Raw genomic sequence first — 19,179 nt, forward strand, 5'->3', positions numbered from 1 at the left:
TACATGTGTGATGAAATATGTACACATACACAGCACACAGCCACAGAAGAGGGTACACACAGCCCTGGCCGGGGACAGGAGTGAGGACTCTTAACAAGAGAGAACCACAGACACATTGTCAGGACCAGGACAGCTGTATCAAGGGGTCCAGGGCAGACTGGAATAAAATCATGGAGTATTAATGTCACTATCTTGGCTGTGATATTGTACTATATAGTTTTGTAAGATGTCACCATTGAGGGAGACTGGGTAAAGTGTATTCAGAACCCACAATTATCTCAAAACAAATAATTTAATGAAAAGGATTCAAGTAGTGAGTATACGTCATAAAATGTTATTTCTGCCCAAGAAATAGATATCCACTGTTATCTTTTCAGAACTTCACAGTAACACATATACACTCACTCACTCACTCACTCATCCTATTTGAGGGGTTATTCACATTAATGTGTTACTAGCTTGCCTTTATTTTTATTTATTTATTTATTTTACTAGTTTGCCTTTAAACTAAGGTGTCTTGACATCTCTCTCTGTTGGAATGTAAGGGTCTATCTTTTTGTTGTTGTTTTAGGGATTTAGGTTCTGTTACTTGGAATCTGAAGATGGTGTGTGTGAAGCTGAAGCTGGAGAACAGGTTGAGAACATTATTAGGCCACAGATGATTAAAAAGTTTTTTTACAAATATTGTTTATCTAATTGGGCTTTGTACCTTTGATGAAATGAGAGAGGAGAGATTATTGTATTTATTTCAAAGCTCAGGAAGCTGCAGCTGAGAGTAATTCTTGCTTTCTGACTGTTGTTTAGTATTCCATTGTAGGTGTCAGCAAACGTTTTCTATAAAGAGCCAGACAGTAAATGCTTTAGGCTTTGTAGGCCATCTGGTCTCTGTTCTATCTACTCAGCACTGCCATTATAGCTCAGAAGCAGCCAGAGACAAATATAAATGAGCATGGCTGTGCTCCAGTAAAACTTTATTTACAAAAACAGCTGGTGGGCTGGATTTGGTCCTTGGCCCATAGTTTGCTGACTTCTGTTCACTTTTGTTTGTTAATTTTAATATTCCATTTATTTTTCCTGTTGGTTTGGAAGTTAGACATTCTGCTACTGCATTTTTTGGGTTACTTGTCCAATTTGACCATGCATATTTAAAGACTAAAATTAATAATTTAACCCCTACTCCCACCTCATCCCTGCCACACAAACATATAAGAAATTGGGTTACTTTAATTCCATTTATGTTCCCAACTTATATGCAGCTTTTGCCAGGTATTCTATTTGTCTTGTTCTTTTTTATTTAAAAAAAAATCACAATTTACAGTATTATTTTATACAGATATTTGTTTAGATCTGTCACATGTTCCTATATCTGCTGAATATTCTGACATCTCCACTCTTACCTTTTTCTCTAAAAGTTTTATTGTGATATAATTTACATACCATACAATTTACCCACTTAAAGTATTCAATTTAATGGTTTTTACTATGTTCACAGATGTGTAAGCAGTATCATAGTCAGTTTTAGAATTCTGTACCATTTAGCCAATATCTTATCTCCTCACCCCACTAAGCTACTACTAATCTACTTTTAAGAAAGCCTTCCTCAGCGATCAATGCAAAGAAATAGAGGAAAACAATAGAATGGGAAAGACTAGAGATCTCTTCAAGAAAATTAGAGATACCAAGGGAACATTTCATGCAAAGATGGGCTCAATAAAGGACAGAAATGGTAGGGACCTAACAGAAGCAGAAGATATTAAGAAGAGGTGGCAAGAATACACAGAAGAACTGTACAAAAAAGATCTTCATGACCCCGATAATCATGATGGTGTGATCACTCACGCTCACATAGAGCCAGACATCCTGGAATGTGAAGTCAAGTGGGCCTTAGGAAGCTTCACTACAAACAAAGCTAGTGAAGGTGATGGAATTCCAGTTGAGCTACTTCAAATCCTAAAAGATGATGCTGTGAAAGGGCTGTGCTCAATATGTCAGCAAATTTGGAAAACTCAACAATGGCCAGAGGACTGGAAAAGGTCAGTTTTCATTCCAGTCTCAAAGAAAGGCAATCCCAAAGAATGCTCAAACTATCACACAATTGCACTCATATCTTGGGCACGACTGAGCGACTTCACTTTCACTTTTCAGTTTCATGCATTGGAGAAGGAAATGGCAACCCACTCCAGCGTTCTTGCCTGGAGAATCCCAGGTACGGTGGAGCCTGGTGGGCTGCCATTTATGGGGTCGCACAGAGTCGGACACGACTGAAGTGATTTAGCAGCAGCAGCACATGCTAGTAAAGTAATGGTCAAAATTCTCCAAGCCAGGCTTCAGCAATATGTGAATCGTTAACTTCCAGATGTTCAAGCTGGTTTTAGAAAAGGCAGAGGAACCAGAGATCAAATTGCCAACGTCTGTTGATTCATCGAAAAAGCAAGATAGTTTCAGAAAATCATCTATTTCTGCTTTATTGACTATGCCAAAGCCTTTGACTGTGTGGATCATCACAAACTGTGGAAAATTCTTAAAGAGATGGGAATACCAGACCACCTGACCTGCCTCTTGAGAAACCTGTATGCGGGTCAGGAAACAACAGTTAGAACTGGACATGGAACAACAAACTGGTTCCAAATAGGAAAAGGAGTACGTCAAGGCTTATTTAACTTATATGCAGAGCACATCATGGAAATGCTGGGCTGGAGGAAGCACAAGCTGGAATCAAGATTGCTGGGAGAAATATCAATAACCTCAGATATGCAGATGATACCACCCTTATGGCAGAAAGTGAAGAAGCACTAAAGAGCCTCTTGATGAAAGTGAAAGAGGAGAGTGAAAAGGTTGGCTTAAAGCTCAACATTCAGAAAACTAAGATCATGGCATCTGGTCCCATCACTTCATGGCAAATAGATGGGGAAACAGTGGCTGCCTTTATTTTTCTGAGCTCCAGAATCACTGCAGATGGTGATTGCAGCCATGAAATTAAAAGATGCTTACTCCTTGGAAGGAAAGTTATGACCAACCTAGACAGCATATTAAAAAGCAGAGACATTACTTTGCCAACAAAGGTCCATCTAGTCAAGGCTATGGTTTTTCCAGTGGTCATGTACGGATGTGAGAGTTGGACTGTGAAGAAAGCTGAGCACCGAAAAATTGATGCTTTTGAACTGTGGTGTTGTAGAAGACTCTTGAGAGTCCCCTGGACTGCAAGGAGATCCAACCAGTCCATCTTAAAGGAGATCAGTCCTGGGTGTTCATTGGAAGGACTGATGCTGAAGCTGAAACTCGAATACTTTGGCCACCTCATGCGACGAGTTGACTTATTGGAAAAGACCCTGATGCTGGGAGGGATTTGGGGCAGGAGGAGCAGGGGATGACAGAGGATGAGATGGTTGGATGGCGTCACTGACTCGATGGACATGAATTTGAGTAAACTCTGGGAGTTTGTGATGGACAGGGAGGTCTGGCGTGCTGCGATTCACGGGGTCACAAAGAGTCGGACATGACTGAGCGACTGAACTGAACTGAAATATTCTCTTGTTTCAGCAATCTTCACTGTATCTTTACTTGTAGATTCCATCTCAAGAAAACAGTTTCTTTTTGCTCATCCATAAACAAATCCTTATCCAGTAAAATTTTATCATAAAAATAAAGTTTTTATGATGTGCAGTGCAGTCACATCTTGAGGCTTCATTTCTAATTCTAGATCTCTTGCTGTTTCTACCACATTGACAGTTACTTCTTCCACTGAAGTCTTGAACTCTCAAAGTCATCCATGACAGCTGGAGTCAGCTTCTTCTAAACTGTTGATCTTTTCACTTCGTCTCATTAGTCATGAGTGCTCTTAATGGCATCTAGAATGGGGAATCCTTCCCAGAAGGTTTTCAGTTGACTGCCCAGATCCATCAGAAGAATTCACTATCTGTAGCAGCTACAGCCTTACAAAATGTTTTTCTTAACTGGTAAGACTTAAAAGCTGAGATCACTCCTTGATTCATGGGTTATGAAATGGATATTGTGTTAGCTGGCATGAAAACATTGTAATCTCATTGTATATCTCCCATCAGAGCTCTTGGATGTCAATGAGCAGTAATATTTTGAAAGGAATCTTTTTTTTTTCTAAGCAGTAGTCCCCAATAGTGGGCTTAAAATATTCAGTAAACTATGTTGTAAACAGATGTGCTGTCATTCAGGCTTTGTTGTTCCATTTATAGAGCAAAGGCAGAGTAGATGGAGCATAATTCTCAAGGGCCCTAGGAATTTTGGAATGGTAAATGAACACTGGCTTCAATTTAAAGTCACCAGTGGCATTAGCCCCTAACAAGAGTCAACCTGTCCTTTGAAGCCAGACGTGGACTTCTCTCTAGCTACGAAAGTCCTAGATGGTATTTTCTTCTGATATGTCTGTTTCATCCACGATGAAAATCTGTTGTTTAGTGTAGCCTAACTGTCATGGATTATCGTAGCTATGTCTTTTGGATAACTAGCTGCAGCTTCTACATCAGCCCTTATTGCTTCATCTTTCACGTTTATGTTATGGAGATGGCTTCTTTCCTTAAACCTCATGAACTAATCTCTGGTAGCTTCAAATTTTTCTTGCAGCTTCCTTACCTCTCTCGTCCTTAATAGAACTGAAGAGAGTTATGACCTTGCTCTGGATTAGACTTTGGTTTAAGGAAATGTTGTAATTGGTTTGGGCTTCCCAGGTGGCACTAGTGGTAAAGATCCTGCCTACCAATGCAGGAGACATAAGAGATGCAGATTTGACCTCTGGGTTGGGAAGATCCCCTAGAGAAGGAAATGGCAACCCGCTTCAGTATTCTTGCCTGGAGAACTCCATGGACAGAGGAGCCTGGCAGGGTACAGTCCATGGCAGGGTTCTCAAAGAGTTGGACATGACTGAGCGACTAATGCTTTCACGCTTTGTGACTGGTTTGATCTTCTATCTAGACCACTAAAACTTTATATCAGCAATAAGTTGTTTTGTTAGCATTTGTGTGTTCACTGGAGCAATACTTTTAATTTCCTTCAAGAACATTTCCCTTGCTTTCACAGCTTGGCTATTTGTTGCAAGAGGCCTAGCTTTTGGCCTGTCACAGCTTTCAACATGCCTTCAATAAGCTTGATTATTTCCAGCCTTTGATTTAAAAGTAAGAGACCGGTGACTCTTCCTATCACTTGAACACTTAGAGGCCATTTGTAGGGTTATTAATTGGCCTAATTTGGCCTAAGGGAATGGGGAGCCTGAGGAAGAAAGAGAGATGGGGGGATGGCCCGTCAGTATAGAGTAGTCAGAACATACATTTGTTGATTGTCATTTTATGTGGTTCCAGTTCCTGGTGCCCCAAAACAATTATAACAACAACATCAAAGGTCACTGATTACAGATCATCATAACAAATATAATATAATGAAGTTTGAAATAGTGTGAGAATTACCAAAGTGTAACACAGAGACATGAAGTGAACAAATGCTATTGGCAAAATGGTGCCAATGGACTTGCTTGATGCAGGGTTGCCACAAACCAGTTTGTGAAAAAACACATCTGTGCCCTGCATCCTGCCCCTCAGGCTTGCTCACTGGGTCCCAGCTCCTCCCGGCCCCCTCTGGCTCCAGCTCTGGTGTGGTGCCAGCAGCAGAGATCAAGCCCTGAGCCTTTGGAGTGGGAGCACTGACTCCAAGATCCTAGACTACCAGAGAACTAACCCCGGGGAGTATCAAACAGTGAGAACTCACACAAAGGAAACCACTTGAATACAAGACCCAGCATCACCCACCCACCAGTAGCACCTGTGCAGGATGCCTCATCTAAACAACAAACAAAACAAAAGTATAAACCCAATCATCAGCCAGACAGGATTACCACCTCATTCAGCCTCATTCAGAGGAAAAACAAACAAAAACTCAGCACAAATCTCACCCTATACAAAGCTTACAACAAACCACTGGGCCAACCTTAGAAGGGCAGAAACCAAAAGGAAGAAAGAATTCAACCTTGAAGCCTGGGAAAAGGAGACCTCGAACACAATAAGTTAAAAAAAATTATGAAAAGGCAGAGAAATACTACACAAATGAAGACACAAACTAGAAACACAGAAGTCCAAATAAATGAAGAGGAAATAGGCAAACTACCTGAAAAAGAATTCAGAATAATGATAGTAAAGATGATCAAAAACCTTGAAAACAAAATGCAAGAATCAATTAACAAAGACCTAGAAGAATTAAAGAATAAACATACAGAGACAAACAACACAAGTACTGAAATTAAAAATACTCTAGAAGAATCAGTAGCAGAATATCTGAAGCAGAAGAATGTGCTAGTGAGCAGGAAGATAAAACGGTGGAAATAACTTCTGAAGAGCAGAATAAAGTAAAAAAGAACGAAAAGAACTGAGGATAGTCTCAGAGACCTCTGGGACAATATCAAATGCACCAACATTCGAATTATAGGGGTCCCAGAAGAAGAAAAAGAAAGGCTATGAGAAAATTTTTGAAGAGATTATAGTTGAAAATTTCTCCAGCATGGAAAAGGAAATAGTCAATCAAGTCCAAGAGGCCCAGAGAGTCCCATTCAGGATAAACTGAAGGAGAAACATGCCATGACACATGCTGATCAAACTAACAAAGACTAAACACAAAGAAAGAATATTACAAGCAGCAAGGGACAAGCGACAAGTAACATACCAGGGAAACCCCATAGTCTCCAGTTCTCTGAAGTTCTCAATTTTGGTTTTTTCTTTGAGCTGAGTAGCGTGTGTGTCTGGTATCTCTGGTACCTGGCGTCCATGTATACCTCTTTCTACCACTGTGGGGCTTTGGGGGGTTCATTCGTGGGTTTTTTTTTTTTTTTTGCTGGTTTTCTCTCATGGCATCATCTTTTGTGCCTGGGTAGTTTTGCTAGTGTGTCAGCAACTGTATTTGTATTATTAGTTTAGAGATAATCTGAGGCCTAGGATGTTATCTTCTTCTAGAAAGAATTTTAGGTTTGCTTCTGTCAGGGACCTGGGAAGCATTAGCAAACTGGGGCCATCTTAATCCAGCTTTGGTGACTGTTCTCTTTGAAGCAGAGAACAGTCCAGTTGCAGTTCCTGGTGAGGCCTGTTGACTTCTGGCTCACCCTGTCTAAAGCTGCAACATTTGGATACTAACCCAGAGCAGGGATTCATGGTGGTTCCTGTCCCCATAGCCCTGGAGGTTAAAGTGTCTCTTGGCTGGCCTTCCAGAATTGTCATCCACTCCCTAGGCAGAAAAGGTCTTTGTCCTCCCCCTGGTTAAGCAGTTCTCGCCGGTCTTGTGACCTCTGCCTTCAAGCAGGTGTTTTTGATATTTTATTTAGCTTTTTCTATTTCAGCAGTTGGGTTGGCCCTGATTATACTCCAGCATTGCTTGAAGTGAAAGTCTAGCCCTTTCATATATATATATATTTATATATATATTCATATTTACATATATATATAAAACACACTTTTATGATGAAAACAAAAATTTTCACTGTTATAATTTGCATTTCCTTGATTAGTAGTACATTTGAACATCTTATATATGTATTGGCTATTTTTTATCTTGTCAATTTCTTTGGTCCATATCTTTTTTGATTTTCTTTTTACATATTGGTCTAGCATTTTATGTATTTTTAAAAAAAAATTTATTGAAGTATAGTTGATTTATATTGTGTTAATTTCTGCTATACAGCAGACTGATTCAGTTATACATGTATATAGCTTCTTTTTCATATTTTTTTCCATTATGGCTTATTAGGGATATTGAATATAGTTCCCTGTGATATACATTGTTGTTTATCCATTCTATATATAATAGTTTGCATCTGCTAATCCCAAACTGTCAATCCATTCTTCCCCCAACCCCCACTCCTTTAGCAACAGCAAGTCTGTTCAGTATGTCTGTGAATCTCTTTGTTTTATAGATAGATTTGTGTCACATTTTAGACTCCATGTGTTAAGTAATAAACCATATGGTATTTGTCTCTTTCTGATTTACCTGACTTAGTATGATAATCTCTAGTTGCATCCATGTTGCTGTAGCTGGCATTATTTCGTTGTTCTTTTTTATGGCCAAGTGGTATTCCCCTGTATGTATGTGCCACATCCTTATCCATTCGTCAATGGACTTGGAGGTTGTTTGCCTGTCTTAGGTATTGTGAATAGCAGCACTTTATATATTTTTTTAAAAATGTATTCACTTGGCTGTGTAGGGTCTTAGCTGCAGCACAGAGGATCTTCATCGGGGTTCATGGGCTCTCTACTTGTGGTACGCAGGCTCCAGAGGGCACAGGCTCAGTAGCTGACCCTCAGCATGTGGCCTCTTAGTTCCCCGACCAGGGATCAAACCTCCTGCATTGGACAGTGGATTCTTAACCACTGAACCACCAGGGAGATCTTGTATATATTCTTGATGTTGATTATTATATGCTGCAGATATTTTCTCCTGTTCTTCAACAAGTCTTTTATATTTGGATTATAACTGTATCAAATAAAAGCTTTTTATTTTTAGGTATTCAGATGCCTTTCTCTTTCATGGCTTTTATGTTTTAAGTCTTGCAGATTAGGATGTAATATTTTATATTTTGTTGTTAATATTTATCTCTTTAATTCTTTTAGACTGGATTTTTGTGTGCATATATATTGTAAAATACTTGATTTCTTAGCTAAATGAATATTAGGAGAAGAGCTTCTTTTTCCTCCTACTGTAAAGATTTTTGCAGGCCACACTTGGGGCCACACTTTTGTAACCCACACTTGGGGTTCTCCCCTCTTTGCCACACATTCCTGCCTTGTGGAATGAAGCTTGAATGTTGTCTCAGGGCAGTTCTCTTGATGTGTTTCATTGAAGGAAATGACTCAAAGCGAGATAAGTTATGATCTGCCATCACACAGATGTTGAGGCCAGTGATAATGTGTAGGGCCCACTTTTTGGTAACTAGTTTATTTTTGTAAAAGTGAGAGCGGTTCAATCTAAAAAATTCAAATGAGACTTCCCTTGGTGGCGCAGTGGATAAGAATCCTCCTGCCAATGCAGAGAGCATGGGTTCGATCCTTGGTCCAGGAAGATTCCACCTGCCATGGAGCAACTAAACTCATGATCTAGTGCCCGAGAGCTGCAACTACTGAGCCTACGTGCCAATTAGTAAAGCCTGCACGCTCTAGGACTCACAAGCCACAACTGGTGAGCCCCTGTGCTGCAACTACTGAAGTCTGTGCATCGCAACTAGAGAGTAGCCCGCACTCTTTGCAACTAGAGAAAGCCGACATGCAGTAACAAAGACCCAGGGTGATACTCACTGCTGTCAGTGTGGCTGTTGTTTTTTCTTACAAGGTGGATTGTGATTTCTGGCTGAAGTCCTAGGTCTCTGGAATCAGGGTCCATACATTGCCTACAGTGAGAGGTCAGAGGGCGGGACTGGCCTCTAATGAGCCCTTTGGGCCTGGGTCTTCCTAACCCACCCCTGATCTGGGACCAGTTCCCGGACCTTTCCAGTTGGGAAAGGTATGTGTGGGGATGCTGTGGAACTGACTTCTCTTCCCTGCAGGTTCAGCAGTACCGGGTTGCCATGACTGCGAAGGACTGCTCCATTATGATCGCGCTCTCTCCTTGTCTGCAGGATGCAAGGTGAGGTACCTTCCGCTGTGACACGTGTGTTTGGTCTAGTAAGGTTTTGTGGCTTGGCAAGAGAGTTGGTGTCTTTATATGTAGAGAGGCCCTTGAAGGATCATGTCTATAAACAAAGGCCAATTTCCAAGGCCTACTTAATACAATGGGGATTATTAACTCTTGCTCTTTAGAAGTTTGTAACAAGTCAAATAGACATTTTTGAGAATAATTTTAAAAGCTTGTTCTATTAAATTCAAGATTACTACTATTTTCTAAGAAAATATCTCAAGGACTTTAGAAGCAGTTTAGATGTTGTCGTGCAAATACCTTTCTGTCAAAGAAAACCCCAAGTTTCCATCATGGCTCAGAGGCCCAAGAAGCTGTAGGTTACTGTAGGTCTTATTTTCCCTCCTTTTTCCAGGTCCTGATGTGCCAACCTTTATAGTCATTTCAAAGCCTTTAAAACAACATTCCATTGTTCTGTTTCCTCTTTGCAGCATCTCTCCCAGGACATCATTATCCAATCCTATCTCTGCCTTTTTTAGGAATTCAGGATGAACCTGATAATCTTCTCTCATTGATTAGAGGGCATCTTTAGTATTAATCTTCAGGGTGCCAAACCCCACACACGGTTTTGTGGAATGTTCCATAATCTTCTGATATGTGTTCCTGGGTCAAGATGACCTTGTGTCACTGGCTGCCAGCCACTCGGTTTTCTGATGCTTTTGAACTAAACATTCCTAGGAGTCCTGCTTCTTGGCAGGCATAGGATTGTCCACTTTCTAATAGGAAACACGGAGGGACATTTATAAGGAATAACTGAAATATTTTTTAAAAGAATTATTTAGTTGAAATCTCTCATTATCCCCTAAGAAAATGCTCCCAGTGCTTAGCAGCAGGAATTCATTTGGATTAAGCTAGTGTTGTTAGATGAGAGAAAACCACACAGATGTTATTATCTATTGCCCTTCCTGAAGGAAGGAAGTAGTCAGGACACAGAAATGTGACGGGGTCGGGGCCAGGAGTCCTGACACCCTTGACTAGCTGCTCAACAGAAATCGACATGTTGGCAGAGGAGTGAGGACATGTGTCCAGGACGTGTGCCCATGTGGGCACCTGTGTTATCCACAGGGTAGAGAAGCATTTTAGGTATCAGAAGACTCAGATCTGGGAGCTTGAGGCTGACCAGTAGGCTCCTCAGGAGTGGCCCTTGCGCCATGCTCTCACCAGGCTCTGTGTGATGGATTCCTTTCTTGATTCACGTCATCTTGTCGGGTTCTGATGTGATGTGTGGTTTCCTATAAAATGTGCAGCACCGGTGAGGGCCAGAGATGTTCACTGTCCTAGCCCAGCTGCATGAAGCTTGGGTCTCAGACCCTGAGAGTGAGACTCAGAAGCAAGACCTTAATTTGTATTCATGTTCTCTGCCGTTCAGGAGGGAGTAGCTAAGACCCCAGCAGCTGAGCCAGGGACTCATTTTCCTGTAAACAGCACTTCTCAGCAGGGACTGAACGAGAGCCCAGGCCTTAACTAGGCTGTTAGAGAGCAGTGTTTTTATCTGCCTCCCTCTCCCAGGCAGGACCTTTAGAAATTGCTATTTCATTTGTTTTTAATAACGTCTAAATCTAGTATAGTATGCATGGAGAAACCAGAACTCCTTAATACTCTTCTTGGGCTAAACTGACTCGTGTAATGTATTTAACCAATCATTTGGATGCATACTGAGAGCACTTTGAGAGCTAAGAGGTATATACAGAAATGTTAGTACAAAATTCAGAACTAGCCTGGAAGTGTTTTGGTTGTTGCTGTTGTTCTAAGTCATGTCCGGCTCTTGGTGACCCCATGGACTGCAGCACTCCAGGCTTCCTGGTCCTTCACTATCTCCTGGAATTTGCTCAGATTCACGTCCATTGAGTCGGTGATGCTATCCAGCCGTCCCCTTCTCCTTCTGCCCTCAATCTTTTCCAGCATCAGGGTTTTTTCCCAGTGAGTCAGCTCTTTGCATCAAGTGTTTTTAAGTACAAGTAATTGTTTACATTTGTTATAAGCATACAACTATTCCAATATTTAGAAAAACTGCACAAAGCTAAACCTTAAGAAACAAAATAGAAAACACTACAGACACAATTTGAGAATAAAACATGAAACCATTTGAGAACAAAACATGAAGCCAGATCTCTCTTTCCTAATGTGAAAAAGCATAGAGGAGCAAGAGTTTCTCACCAGACATGGGGAAAGATACGTGAAGAGAAGTCTGTTCTTAACATTTTATGCATTTGGCTGTTGTATGGCTAGATCTACTTTCTTTTTCTTAGGTTTTGTAATACTTGGCTCATGATAAGTAACATTTTTAGCATTTGTTTATACTACTGGGATATGGGGAATATCAGTTGCCTAATCTACTTAATTGCTTTTCCATCTTTCTGCACTTTAACTCTTCCTTATCTGGTGTGCTGGTAGGTATCACAGTGGGTGCCTCTCTTGCAGAAGCTTCAAGCACGAGGCATACAGCTGGCACAGATAGAGATGGAATGCATATACAGATGCACAGAATGGGTGCTCTTTGTTTGTGAGTTGCGTTGAGAGGATTTGGGAGGTTTGTGTATTCTGAAATTGCTCTTTTGCTTCCAGCTCCGATCAAAGGCCTGTTGTCCCTTCATCAAGATCTAGGTTTGCCTTCTCTGTGTCTGTGCTGGACCTTGACCTCAAGCCCTACGAGAGCATTCCTCATCAGTATAAACTGGATGGCAAGATAGTCAACTACTATTTAAAGACCGTACATGCCAAAGATGCCACTGTGATGTCGACGAGGTTCAAGGAAAGTGAAGACTGCACGTTAGTTCTCCATAAGGTCTAACCTTTTTCTTGTAGTGGCTTTGACACTTGAACACAGAATGTGAAGGTTGAATGATAAGAGCTATTTTCTGTTGTGTTGGGTGACTTCTGGCTGTGAATGTTTTTGCTTTTCAACCCCTGTTCAGGTGGGACTGCCTCTGGGAGACATGGAATGCCCTTAGAGACAGCTTCTAGGACAAGGAATGTTGGATATGAGCCCAGCAGTGTGCTGTGTCCCTGGAGGCCCCCCTGGGCAGTTCTCCCTTTCCACCCAGGGTTCACATCTAATCTCTAAAAAGCCTTATAAGACCCAAGGTTTGGATCTCCTACCACCAGAATCCTAACATAGAAAACTTGAATTGTCACATAGACCTTACAGTTTGGACTTTGAAGAAAACACAGATGCTACTGGAACGTTCCCAGCTGAGTTACCTGGTCACTCTTCCAGCACAAGCCTCGTGTCAGCGCGGGTTTAGCAGCTCCCTGCTGTGGAGAGCAGAGTTGCCGATGTGCGCGTCAGTTCCCATCAGTGGGCTCACAGCCCGTGTGGAGGTGCCGTACCCACTGCTCTGCTCAGGGTCAGCAGGCAGCGTGGGACTCAGGGCAGGGGTAGACACCACTCATGCGAGCACTGACTTTGTATTTTGTGTTGAATGATTTTATCTTTAACTTTAGGGGAAACAAGGTATTCTTTCCCACCTGAAATTGCTGCTGTGGAGCTGAAAGCAGAGCTGTAACTCTGAGCTGCTATGCCCAGGGTGGGTGTCATAGGGTGCCTGTGCTTCTGCCAGTTCTGTGTTCTGACATTTTTGGATGTTCGGGAAACCTCAGCTACTTCTGCCAGGGCCAGCATCCTGATTCGGGTTTCACTAAGATATGTGGTGTTGATGGCCTTGAGTAATTCTGGACCACCTCCCCATCGGGGCTGCCCAAGGCCCTGCTTCTGCGACTCCTGGCTGGCACCAAGAGGGTTCTTGTTGGGGTCACCAAAGTGTGCCCAGCTGCTATGAAAACTGTTGGGAATCTTGGCTTCAGTTTTTTATTCTATGGTAGGTTATATAGATTATTTATATCATCATTTTGAGGGACTAATGAAGGCTTATTATAATATAATAGTGAAACCATGAGATTGTATGAAAATACTACACAAAAAATGAGAATATTTTGCTGATTATAATTTTTGTGGGGAACTTTGTGATAAATTGAGAATTATGCTTATTTGAATTAAGCCAGCTCTTCTAGAATTTATTCTTCAGTCCTGTCCTACCATTTACTTCTTTCTTCTTCACTCAGAGGTTCAAAAAGATATTCATATAACACATGCCTGTCATTCATGTGGGATGCTGGGGTACAGGGCTGTGGAGATTCCACACATAGGGGTGTGCATGGAGCCCTGTTCTCATGGTCAAGTTGCAGGCTCCAGAGTGCATGGAAGTAGGTAGCTATCAGAGTTGTTTTGGCCTGAGGTTGTTCCTTGTTGCCGGCCTGGGGTGAGGATGGTCTTGCCAGCACCAGGGTATGCAGGGGACCCGGAATCTCTTGTGTGTGGAGCTCTGAAACCCCAGCCCCTCAAGGACGTGGGCTGGGCAGCCTCCTGTTGCCTATTCTGACTGGAGTGAACGGTCTGAAAACAATCACCCTCTATTTGGGGGGAAAAAAATTAAAGATGAGTATCTAGAAGGTCTTGACTGAACGCTTTGCACTTCTCACACTCCACCTCAGCCCCTTCCCGGAGGCTTTCATTTGATGGAAACAGTGTTTTCACCCATTCTACTTTAAACTGGCGACTCAGGTCAGTGCAGCACTTAGGACTCGGGGGGACTTTAATGAAAACACTGCTTCTTCTGTGCAGAGGGGCCGGGGGGCTAAGGCCCTGTATGAAGGGACAATGCCGTGTTTGCTGTCTTACTGCATTTGTTAATGTTAACCACTCTACTTTTTTGTGAAAGACCATGAAGAGTGAATGTCAGAGAACTTGCTGAGAGGTGCAGTGAAAGCCTCCAGTGCTGCTTCTAGAGCCAGGAGGTGAGGAGGGCGGTGTGGCTCCCCTGGGGTGTCTGAGGAATGTAAGAGAATGAGGCTGCACTGGTAAGCCCTGCAGGAGTCCCTCAGTGGTGGATGGTAGGAGGAGGGCCAACCTTTGAGATGGGCTGGTGCAGCCTCTGCCCTTAGATTCATACCAAGGTAGGGGCACGGTGGCTCCCCGTGTCCCAGGATGGATAGCCACTTCTGTACGTTCTCGGATGTTGAGTTTACTTTTAAAAAATACACTATATGTGTCACTTGTTTGGTATTTTGAATTTAAATAACTGTATTTATTTTTCATGTCCCGACAACTTATATATAATGTGCCATAATTGCATAAACATGTTCTAAAGGTAAGGTTTCTAAGTGGAAAAGAGCAAATGTTTATATTCAATAAAATCACACACCTCCAGGTGCAGCATCTTACTCCTATGTGTAGTTGTTCACTGTTTGGGAATTAGCTGCTTTCCTCTGTGCAAAGTGATTTAATCAGGCTTTCTAGAGTGGCTTCAATGCCCAGCATGCCCAGTAGGGTTCTGAAGCTGAGAGGAGCAGTTTCTATGACTCCGTTCTTGTCCAGTTCCAGGGCTGTAAAGAAAACAAATCACACATCGGGTAAGACACTTCACCAAGACACTTCCCTCATTCTCAACTGGCCGAACTGAAGGGAAGCCAGGACAACTGAATCACAACCTTGAACCAAGCACCTCCCCACATGCCTGAGGCAGAAACATCAGGCATTCATAGCCTAGGAGGGCCTCAGAGGGGCAATCCAACATGCATGTGCTTTTTGAGTGATTATGGACAAAAAATATTTTGAAAACCTATTTTAAAAGTACATCAGTGACATTTTTCACTTTTTATTCTTGCCACATAAAACCAGATGAAATGAGTAGGTGTTTGTGTTGAGCACAGTGAGAAATCACCAGAACATCCCTACCTCGCAGCGGCACTTTGGTGAGAAGATCGAGCTTCGGCAAAACCTTCCCTTGCTCATCTATTTCTATCCTCCAAACAATGACTAGTTCAAACCTGAAAGAGGTAACATGCATTGCTGAGTGCTTTTAAAATCAGACTAAACTGTATGCGGCACTTGACTCTCTCTCTAGAGGAGAGGATGCCTACATGGGCAGGAACGCCGCTCTCTTCCCAACCACCCTTGGCGTTGCTGCCCTTCCCCAAGGCTGTGCTCAGACTCCCTTGATCTCAAAGACCCACAGCTGAAGAGAGAGTATGGCCAGTTACACATGAGAAGATACTCAACATCAGTAACATACAGGAGAATGACCATAGTGAGACGCTGTTTTGTGCCCACTACATGCTAGTGTGACAGTACAAGTGAAGTACAGGATATCCAGCAATGAGAACTTAAAAGATTACTGGTGGGAAGTACGCATTGATAAACTACTTTAAAAGGAATTTGGCAGTGATAGCTGAATCTGCCCTATGACCCAGGAATTTCATTTCTAAGTATATGCTCAAGAGAAGCCTGTGTACTGTGTGCCCAAGGACATAAACAGGAATATTAGAAATAGTGGAAGATAATGATAACCCAAAGGCCCAAGACTTGAAGAATGCAGAAATACATATATTCACCTAATGGAGTGTAAGCAGTGAAAATGAATTAGCTACAGCTATAGGTACCACTTGGAGAAGGCAATGGCAGCCCACTCCAGTACTCTTGCCTGGGAAATCCCATGGACGGAGGAGCCTGGTAAGCTACAGTCCATGGGTCGCTAAGAGTTGGACACGACTGAGCGACTTCACTTTCACTCTTCACTTTCATGCACTGGAGAAGGAAATGGCAACCCACTCCAGTATTCTTGCCTGGAGAATCCCAGGGACGGGAGCCTGGTAGGCTGCCTTCTATGGGGTCGCACAGAGTCGGACACGACTGACGTGACTTAGCAGCAGCATAGGCACCACTATAGGTGAATTTTGGAAATGAGGTTGAATAACAAGGCATGTTCCAGAGACTTACATAACTACACCATTTTAAGGCTTGGAACAAAACATCTTTAGGCGCAGGTCACAGAAGCACATCCTGCCCACGTGCACATAAAGGTACCCACAGTGGGTGGGAGGAGACCTGGATGACTTCTCCCCTCACTCAGTACTTGCAGACTCCCCACCTTTCTTGAAATAAGTTGATGAAAATAGAACTCCACCCATCTGGCCTCCCTTTCTTGGCCTCTCCTTCCTAAGGACTCCAGCAGTGAGACCGGCACCTGCTGGACTTTTCCTTATAGATCCCATTTGTGTTTACAGTCCCCACATTCCCCTCCTCCCTCACCCAGCAAGCTCCCCCTGGTGCTCTCCTGCCATTGCTGCTATCTGTTATCACTCCACAGACACATCTCAAGATGTCATTTAGGTGGTTTACATTTGTTTTCTACTATTTGTAATCGTTTTTAACAGGAAAGACGCATCTGGGATGGGGAGCGACTTGGTGGGGCCTGTGTACTCACCCAGGTTGACTGGGGTTCCTAATGCCCATGCAGCTGGAGGAGGCGCCCTCTGAGAGCTGCACAGCCTCTGGGTACTTTTCCTGTGGGGAGAAGAAACAGTTAGCAAAATCTGTGGGGTGTGTCTTGCATTCCCTGAAAGTCTAATTATTAGGCGTGCCACTTTCTCATCTAGGCATCATGGCATCCTGGCAGAACCTATGGGCTTCAGAGGATGGGGCCTTCCTGAGGCCACAGGTAGTTGATGGGCTGAACAAAATAAGCTCCCTCAAGTGAGGTCTTGTGGGGACAAACATGTGTCACAAGTTTTAAAGGACCAGCCCACAGATCAGTGAGCTTGTTGCCAGCGTGTGAGGCCAGCGCTCTCAGACCCGTGTGTGAAAGACGCTGATGGAGCAAGAATACATCCAAACACCAAGCCATTCTGACCAAAGGCTGGCGTGGGCCTGGTTTAAACTTACAGATGATTTCTAATTTCAGGGAGACAGTTTTTATGAGAAAATGTATACCTAAATTTTTTAAATGGAAAGTGCTGGCTGGTTTTTAAACCTCAGGCTCTTCTAAATTAATAACAACTGTATGAGGAATGTAAAGGAGAACATGTGACTGTGGCAGTGTAACTTCCAGGCTGAGCTGAAAGCACGTGGCTTGGGCCAGTCCCAGCGTGAGGCCCAAGGGCTTGGTCTGCCTCCAGGCAGACCTCAGCCTCTCTAGGCCTTCTTCTTATGAGCAAAAGGAGGCTTTAGATTAGAAGCTTTCACTAAAAAAAGAATAAAATGTACTCCTTTTAGTTTTTAAAATAAAAACCAAAAGTAAAAATGCTGACATTAGGAAGAGATCAGGCATTTCTGGAGAGCTCTCAGGGACTTGTGTGGCAAGTTTCCTTTTATACAAGTTAATAATATTGCCCCATTTATCCAGCTTCATTCACTTGCCTGGTGACCTCAAATATTCAAAGCTGACAGGAAGAAAGCAACTAAAGGCTGAAGAGCAGCCCAGAGACACGACATAAACAGCAAAGTCTAGATACCATCGCTGATAGAAATACAAAGCATGGGTCTCATTGATAGAGTGTACGTATACAAGTGGCCTGGAGGGAGAAGACAGAAAAGTTGGAAAAAGTGATACAACTAAATGCAAAGTGGGTCTGAGGTCACAGCCAAATATCAGTACATTTCAAAAGCAATTAAAAGTTCTGCATATTACTGTGTTTGACATGCAAAAAAGACAACAGAATCACCAAGAAAGGATTAAGAGGATGTACTCAGATAAGGCAGCCATCTGGCCAGTGTGTTTTAGAATATTTAACATGAAAAATAGCTACACACACAAAAAAAAGGTTGACAGGAAAGTTATCAGCCTGACTTGGAAATCACCTTAGACACTTCACGCTCTGCCACTAGTAAAACTAAGGTCCAGGCCTGGTACCTAAAGGGAGCACATGGGAGCCTTGTGCTTCACTGTGTGTTGGGAAGGCTGGGAACGGATGTGCTGTGCTGATCCTTTGCATACACTGGGCCTGTCAGTCTTTCACAGGAAGTTTGTCCTAAGTGGTGATTCAAAATGGATGTTTAGATCTTGCCTGGTGGTCCGGTGATTAAAGTACTCCATGCTCCCAATGTTGGGGGCATGAGTTCGATCCCTGATTGAATTAAGATCCTGCATGATACCAGGCTCCTCTGTCCATGGAATTTTCCAGGCAAGAGTACTGGAGTGGGTTGCCATTCCTTCTCCAGGGGATCTTCCCTACCTAGGGATCAAACCCAGGTCTCCCACATTGCAGGCAGACGCTTTAGCATCTGAGCCATCAGGGAAGCCGCATGATACACAGTGCAGCCAAAAAAAGGGGTGCGGATTGTGTGTGTGTTTATTTAGCTGCTTGCCATGTGCCTGGAGTCTGCAGTCAAGAACTCTCCTGGTGTTTATGATAGAAAAAAATGGTAGCTTTGAGAAAGCTGGGAATTTGTTATTCATCCCAGGTTTCTACCTGAGACCCACTTTACTGTTGGAATGGCTGCTGGTCCAAAGGGAAGAGAATTTTAAACAGAACTTGAGAGAAAACCAACCATGTGTTATGGATCAGTCATACTATCCCAGTTCACTCCCCCCTGCCACTTAAATGAATGGGAAACCTTGAATCTTGAGTTTAAATGTATCCTTGAGTGTTCACAGATATCTAGAGTGAGTGGTAGTCATGATACCCCTCATCCCTGGACACTCAGTGGCATTTCCCAAAACAGGGCCATCTTCC

At 42.8% G+C, this 19,179-nt stretch overlaps 2 protein-coding genes across 4 annotated transcripts in view; one reads left to right on the forward strand and one right to left on the reverse strand.

Annotated features, from left to right (window-relative positions):
* Positions 1 to 14,889, forward strand: part of IPPK (inositol-pentakisphosphate 2-kinase) — a 48,301-nt gene extending 33,412 nt beyond the window's left edge. For 2 of the 3 annotated variants that reach the window (XM_043927877.1, XM_043927875.1), the window contains exons 12-13: positions 9,542 to 9,621; positions 12,235 to 14,889. In XM_043927877.1, coding sequence (XP_043783812.1) covers positions 9,542 to 9,621; positions 12,235 to 12,460 — 306 coding nt within the window. In that variant the 3' untranslated portion in view covers positions 12,461 to 14,889. Of the gene's footprint in view, positions 1 to 571; positions 1,689 to 9,541; positions 9,622 to 12,234 lie in introns of those variants that run through there. The other variant, XM_043927876.1, reaches the window with a different exon arrangement.
* The window catches only part of LOC122710226 (centromere protein P), a 225,125-nt gene continuing 220,675 nt past the window's right edge, over positions 14,730 to 19,179 (reverse strand). The window contains exons 6-8 of the mRNA XM_043927884.1: positions 16,932 to 17,011; positions 15,404 to 15,495; positions 14,730 to 15,051 (exon numbers count right to left, since the gene is read on the reverse strand). Of these exons, the coding sequence (XP_043783819.1) occupies positions 14,921 to 15,051; positions 15,404 to 15,495; positions 16,932 to 17,011 (303 nt within the window). The 3' untranslated portion in view covers positions 14,730 to 14,920. The remainder of the gene's footprint in view (positions 15,052 to 15,403; positions 15,496 to 16,931; positions 17,012 to 19,179) is intronic.

The sequence above is a fragment of the Cervus elaphus genome, chromosome 16 (genome assembly GCF_910594005.1).
Source record: "Cervus elaphus chromosome 16, mCerEla1.1, whole genome shotgun sequence".
Lineage (NCBI taxonomy): Eukaryota > Metazoa > Chordata > Mammalia > Artiodactyla > Cervidae > Cervus > Cervus elaphus.